Raw genomic sequence first — 7,004 nt, 5'->3', positions numbered from 1 at the left:
AAAATTATGAGTTACAGGTGTTTACGTTTTTTGAAGCGTTTTCTCAGCCTCAATGTAAATGACCAACCTTACTAACAAGGATTACTTTCTATAGAGGCATCATTTGCATCCACTGAGTCCTTTCATCCATTTCCCTCTTTAGTTCTTTCAGCTAGAACTTTAATTTCTTTTCTAGGTCCTCAATATCAAAAGGAAAACAAACAGAACACGACTCTGTTTCACTGCGGCCGCGTTGCTTTGAGAACGAAGGAAGTGAGTCCCTAGCGGGGATCCGTACTCGCCTCCTGGCGTTTGCCCACAGGAAGATGGCGGCGGTCTCAATGTCAGTGTCGCTGAGACAGGCGATGTTGGGGCGAAGGGCAGTGGCTACAGCTGCCGTTTCCGTCTGTAGAGTTCCATCCAGGTAACATAACTGTCAGCCTTGTCGAGCTATTCATTCAGGGTTCCCAGGTCGCTCCACGTTGACGGAGGCTGGGCCGGCCGGGCCCCGGAGGCGGCCTTGGGAACGCGTCCTCCCTTGACCCTTCCTCGGGATGCGGGGACGGACGCTGGTTTCCGGCGAGGCGCCTGCGGGGCCTGGGGTTCTGCAGCTGCGGGCGGGCGGGCGAGGGTCTGTGCTGAGGAGCTGTGAACAGGATCGTGGCTCCTGTTAAGGGGAGGAGTCTGGGCGACCTCTTTCCCAAGGTCCTGCATCCCTTCCGCTTGTCACCTGCTTGCCCCATTCCAGCCTGAAAGGGTAAAATCCCTGCTATCCTTTCCCTGGCTTTAGTTAATATCGGCTGGGCTTCCAAACAGAAAGGTTGTTGTATTCATCATTGTGCATAAGAGGAAAACTTCTTAGGACTTCCGAGTTTATAGCCATATCCATCGGAAGGTTACAGCGTACCTGTTTTCTATCTTTCTATCGGCCCAGTCTTAAGTTCCACCACGGAGCTACGCTCTCAGGCAGCAAGGTGGCTTTTATTTTTATTTGTTTACTTCGTTTGTTTGTTTGAGGCAGATCACACGATGTAGCCCTAGATGCCGGAAGGTTTCTCATCTACGCTTTTACTAACTCACTACAATAGTGGAGAGTTTGTTATTTTCTTCCCTTGAAGCTTTTTAATTTCTTGTGGTGACTGCCCCCCCTCCCCCCCCGCAGCATTGCTCTATTTTACGTAGTCTCTGTTTTCCTGGGTGTCTAAGATACTGTGTTTTATCACTTGTTTCGAAGTTTGCTCCTGTGAAGAGTGGCCTTGTATTGACAGCTGCATGCTGTGGAGACTACATTCAATGTTTACAGTGAAGATGGGTCTGTAAGGGGTAGGAAGAATGTGGTACAAAAAAAAAAAAAAAAAAAAAAGGAAAAGTCAGGCACACTGGTACAAGCCTTTAATGCCAGCCAGCTCTGGAGAGGCAGAACCAGAGGCGGCTGGATGGATCTCTGTGAGTTCCAGGACAGCCAGGGCTACTTAGAGAGACCCTGTCTCAAACAAGACCAAACCATTAAATACCTTTAAGAAAGAAAAAGGGAACTAGTATCTATCAAAATGCTTGTTAAATTACTGTTAAGCTCAATCCAGAGGGAATCCAGAGTTAAAGTGAGCAGGCTGGAACTTTTGGAGGCAAATTTTGATGCAGTTTTAAGTAGTGGTTGTTTTGTGGGAAAGAAAAGGTTGCCCTTAGTAAGGTCAGGAGATTTGTAAAAGGCCTCAGGGACTGGGGATAGTGTTGAGTTGGTACAGAGAGTGCCTAGCTTTCATGATGGACTGGGTTCAGTCTCCAGCACCTAATAAAACAGTCCTCGGGCTCATAAACTCTAATCCCAGCACTCCAGAGTTGCAGAAAGGGTGGGGCGGGGGCTTTTCTGCAGACAGTAATAGAGCACTCTATCTATCTATCTATCTACAGAGAGAGAGAGAGAGAGAGAGAGTGCAGTCACTGGAAAATAAATATTGTAATACTGGTGGAAAGTAAAAGATAAATTTGTAATTAAGTGTTTTACACATGAGGAACTTGGGAAACACCAAATTTTTCTCTAAGATAAAATACCCCAGTGATTACTTTATGGCTAACGTGGTAGTGATCTAGTTTAGATCTTTCCCACTTACACATTATGGAGATTAATTTACATCATGTAATACTAATGTGCTCATTATAGAACTTGAACTGGAAACAAATTGAAGGGACCATTAGTGTATTTCTCAGCAGTTCTGTTAGCTGAAGGTAAGGTAATACTTGATTTTACAAACGGGCAGCTATAACTGCACATCTAAATGTAACAGGTTTTCCTTGTGAATATGTTATTAGAGATTTGAAAATAGCATATATATAAATTATATAAGATCGTGCTTGTTTCGTAGTTAAAAACATTAAAACCCAGAGGAAATAATTTTGACTGTGCACTACTGATTTATTTATTTATTTTACTTTTGTCATGCGCATCTTACTGGAGACAATTATGCTTCCCCTCATGTTTATATGGAAACTTCTTTTTTTTTTCCTTTTCTTTTTTTCTTTTCTTTTCTTTTTGGTTTTTTGAGACAGGGTTTCTCTGTATAGCCCTAGCTATCCTGGAACTCACTTTGTAGACCAGGCTGCCCTCAAACTCAGAAATCCGCCTGCCTCTGCCTCCCAAGTGCTGGGATTAAAGGTGTGTGCCACCACCGCCTGGTTTATATGGGAACTTCTTACTGTATATGCTTAAGTTAATGATTTGTAAAGACTGAGTAGAAAGAAATCCAACCCATGGGGCAATTTAAATGTGAGTTGCTTTAAAAAATAATCTTTTTGTAATCCTTAAAGAAATGAAGGTGAGCCAGACCTGTGAGGCAGGTGGTGAGCGAGCAAGAGGTGAGAGGTAGAGGAATGGGAGCCAGTGTTAATGGTCGAAGGAAGCTCTTACCTACGACACTGACGCTTGGACACTTGGATTCAATTATAATGTCAATGTAAAGAAAAAAAAAACAGCATGTAAGAAAGAAAAAGTAAAACCACGGATATGTGTCCTGACAGTCACCCGTTCGTGCCCTTACCCTCCCTAGCCATCCTAAGGAGTTTTCTGGCAAAAGTTGTACCTATTTAAGATGCGAGTCTATCAACAGATAAGTTGGTTTCTCTTTCAAAATAGTGACACGTGGGACTTAAGATTCTTGTCCTGTTTGTTTCCCCATCATTTTTAACACGATCATGCATGTGTGTATTACCTTTCCTCATGGGACTTCTCAGATTTAGACCGATCTTGTGTTTTTGCCTGCAGCATGGCTCGTAGGAGAGCAGAGCCCCAAAGGCTGTTAGCTAGTCTCTGTGATGAAGAGTAAGTGTATGAGACTTGAGTGAAGTCTGTTTTCTGCTCCCAACCTCTGGCTGTATTTTGAGTTGAGCCTGTAGAGACTTCCAGTGAGGAAGTGGCTCTAGGACACTTGTTGACTTCAGTTTCTATACCTTCACGGCAAGGGAAAGTCTAAATTGGTAAACATTCTACATCACTAGGTTGGTTTCTATCTACTTTACTAAATATTTACTTATTTTGTATGTGTATGTTTGTATAATCATTTGGGAAAGTAGGTCTTAAGAGTCATATTAGTGAGAGCCAGCTAGCTACTAGCCTACATAAATGTGAATTTAAAAGAATTATTTGGCCAGGCAGTGGTGGAGGCAGAGGCAGGCAGATTTCTGAGTTTGAAGACAGTCTCGTCTACAGAGTGATTTCCAGGACAGCCAGGGTTACGCAGAGAAACCCTGTCTCAAAACACCAAAGAGAGAGAGAGGAGAGAGGAGAGAGAGAGAGAGAGAGAGGAGGGGAGGGAAGAGAGGAGAGAGAGGAGAGAGAGGAGAGAAGAGAGGAGAGAGAGAGGAGAGAATGAATGAATGAATTCTTTGTAGTGGCCTGAGGTTAGGATAGTCACCTTGAACTCTGTTCTGTATTGAGATTGTTTTATGAATGCATTTGTACTTAACACATTTTGACAGTCTCCTGTCTCATTTTTTATTTACAAATTTAAGAACAGAAAGTAGAAATGAGTGCTTTGAGAAGGGTGCTTACTGGAATATGAGAACTTCTTTGGAATGAGAGTAACTGACTTCATCTGAAGTGTAACTTTCCGAGGCAGAAGGGGAAAAAATGGAGTCCCTTGATTTCTGAGTAATGTATGCTAGAATAGGTTTGGAGATGAACTGAATATAGAATTCAGATAGAACACAGATTGTCTGCCCAATCCAGAAAATTTTAAAAGGAGAAACTTTCTTGTTTGTGTTTCCTTCAATACCTGTGAATCAGGATGTTCTCATTCTTGGTTTTAGGTGAGTAGACAGGTACCAAAGAGAAATGACTTAACTTATCCTTCTAGAAAATAGTTTCATTTACTCATCAATATGTTGACTTATGTGACAAATGTTATTTCTGATAACATTAAAGTTAAATTTCCAGTGCCTTCCGTTTTCTTCTTTTAAAGCAAGGCATATTCTTTCTTTTTTTTTTATTTGATTTTTAATATTTTTATTACATATTTTCCTCAATTACATTTCCAATGCTATCCCAAAAGTCCCCCATAGCGCCCCCCCACTTCCCTACCCACCCATTCCCATTCTTTTGGCCCTGGCATTCCCCTATATTGGGGCATATAAAGTTTGCAAGTCCAATGGGCCTCTCTTTCCANTGATGGCCGACTAGGCCATCTTTCGATACATATGCAGCTAGAGACAAGAGCTCCNGGGTNCTGGTTAGTNCATCANGTTGTTCCNACNATAGGGTTGCAGATCCCTTTAGCTCCTTGGGTACTTTCTCTAGCTTCTCCATTGGGAGCCCTGTGATCCATCCAATAGCTGACTGTGAACATCCACTCCTGATATTCTTTCTTTAAACCTATTTGATGCTCTTGTCTTTTGCTTTACTACTGCGTCTATACAGTGGGAGCAATGAATGTTTGAGGTTTTGAAGAAAAAGAGTTTTCACTCTGAATTTATAGTATAAGAGATTTTTTTTCTACGTGACTTTATTTTACTTTTTTACTTCCGTTTTGAGACCATATCGTTCGGCCAGATTAGGCCAAAGCTCACTGTGTAGCTGTGGATGGTCTTGAACTCCTGATCTTCCAGCCGCCTCCCTCCCAGGTACTGAGTGCGGATGTGTCTTTTTATACTTGTAAGGAAAACTGAATGTAATGCATGTATTAGTGTGGTATTCGGAACATATTTTTAGGATTTATTTATTCTTCTCTTATATATTACTTCCTGACTGCAGCGCCTCACTCCCAGCCCCTCCCCAACCTCTTTCTCCCTTCTCCGTTCCTCCATTTTCCTTCAGAAAAAGAGTTGGCTTCCCAGGGCTGTCAGCCAAGCATGGCACAACAAGTTATAAGATGTACTGGCTGGTTTTGTGTCAACTTGACACAGCTGGAGTTATCACAGAGAAAGGAGCTTCAGGTGAGAAAATGCCTCCATGAGATCCAGCTGTGGGGCATTTTCTCAATTAGTGATCAAGGGGGGAGGGCACGTTGTGGGTGGTGCCAACCCTGGGCTGGTAATCTTGGTTCTATAAGAGAGCAAGCTGAACAAGCCAGGGGAAGCAAACCAGTAAGGAACATCCCTCCATGGCCTCTGCATCATCTCCTGCTTCCTGACCTGCTTGAGATCCAGTCCTGACTTCCTTGGTGATGAACAGCAGTGTGGACGTGTAAGCTGAGTAAACCCTTTCCTCCCCAGCCTGCTTCTTAGTTTGTACAGGAATAGAAACCCTGCTAAGACATAAGACTAGGCACAAACCTGGATATCAAGGCTGGCTGAGGCAACCCAGGAGAAGGAAAATGGTCCCAAAAGCAGCCAAAAGAGTCACAGACAGCCCCTGCTCCCACTGTTAGGAGTCCCCTAAGAAGAGCAAGCTACACAACTATAACATGTAAGCAGAAGGCCTAGGTCAGACCCATACAGATTTCCTGATTGTCAGTTCAGTTTCAGGAACCTCTGTGAACCCAGGTTAGCTGATTCTTGTGTTTTCTGGTGTCCTTGACCTCTCTGGTTCCTACAGTTTTCCCCTCTCTCTGCCCAAGGATTCCGGAGCTCAGCCTAAAAACAATTTTTTTTCTTATAAACTTCCCTTACTGTTGGGAAACAGTGATTGTGTTGTGCTTTTAAAAAGTAGTGAGTATGCCAGCTATGCTTTCTGAGCTCTTAAGTCTGTGTTTGAAGGGATTTTTGTTTTGTTTTGTTTTGTGTGTGTGTGTGTTTAATTCTTTATTGGTTAACCTGCATCAAGCACAGTTTTATTAGCATTTGAGTGAAAAAGAACATGACAGGCAAGCTATAAATCCTGACAGCTCTTTGGAGTGGGAACATAGAAGAAAGAAAGCAATGGTGTTTGTAAGTATCCACATGGATGAAGAAGGGAGGGTAGCTTCAGAGAAAGTGGGAAGTCCTAGGGCATCAGGGAAAAGATGCCCAGGCTTTGGTCAGTATCTGAAAGAAAAAGAGAGGGAAAAGCAGCCAGGCATGGTGTCAGTGGCTTGCATGGGCCATCTGATGTACTGAGCTCTGTAAGAAGGTACTTCAGGGCAGTGCTTCTGGGGAGGATAAATCTCTCGTCTCTTTAAGGGAGTAATTATTCCTCCCACTCCTTAGCATGGATCTACATGAACCAGCTTTCCTGAGAGGTGGGCTTGTGTAAGCTGAATAAACCCACATGTAATTAACCAGCTGAACCTTATTAACTTAAAAAACATTTATTTTGCTTTGTGTGTGTGTTGTCTGCGTGTATGTCTGTGTACCACATGCTCGCTCGCTCGCTCACCTGGTACTGAGCAGGCCATAAGAGTGCCTTGGACCTCTGGGTCTGGTGTTGTAGGTGGCTGTGAGCTGCCATGTAGGTGCTTGGACCTCTGGGTCTGGTGGTGTAGGTGCTGTGAGCTGCCATGTAGGTGCTTGGACGTCTGGGTCTGGTGGTGTAGGTGGCTGTGAGCTGCCATGTAGGTGCTGAGACTTGGACCTCTGGGTCTGGTGGTGTAGGTGCTGTGAGCTGCCATGTAGGTGCT

The 7,004-nt window shown here is 43.6% G+C and overlaps 1 protein-coding gene across 1 annotated transcript in view; it reads left to right on the top strand.

Annotated features, from left to right (window-relative positions):
- Positions 1 to 288: 288 nt before the first annotated feature.
- Positions 289 to 7,004, top strand: part of Ndufs4 (NADH:ubiquinone oxidoreductase subunit S4) — a 92,833-nt gene continuing 86,117 nt past the window's right edge. Inside the window, exon 1 of the mRNA XM_021180357.1 lies at positions 289 to 403. Within this exon, the coding sequence (XP_021036016.1) occupies positions 306 to 403 (98 nt within the window). The 5' untranslated portion in view covers positions 289 to 305. The remainder of the gene's footprint in view (positions 404 to 7,004) is intronic.

Source organism: Mus caroli, chromosome 13 (genome assembly GCF_900094665.2).
Source record: "Mus caroli chromosome 13, CAROLI_EIJ_v1.1, whole genome shotgun sequence".
NCBI classification, from domain to species: Eukaryota; Metazoa; Chordata; class Mammalia; order Rodentia; family Muridae; genus Mus; species Mus caroli.
This window is presented reverse-complemented; position numbering and strand designations above follow the sequence as displayed.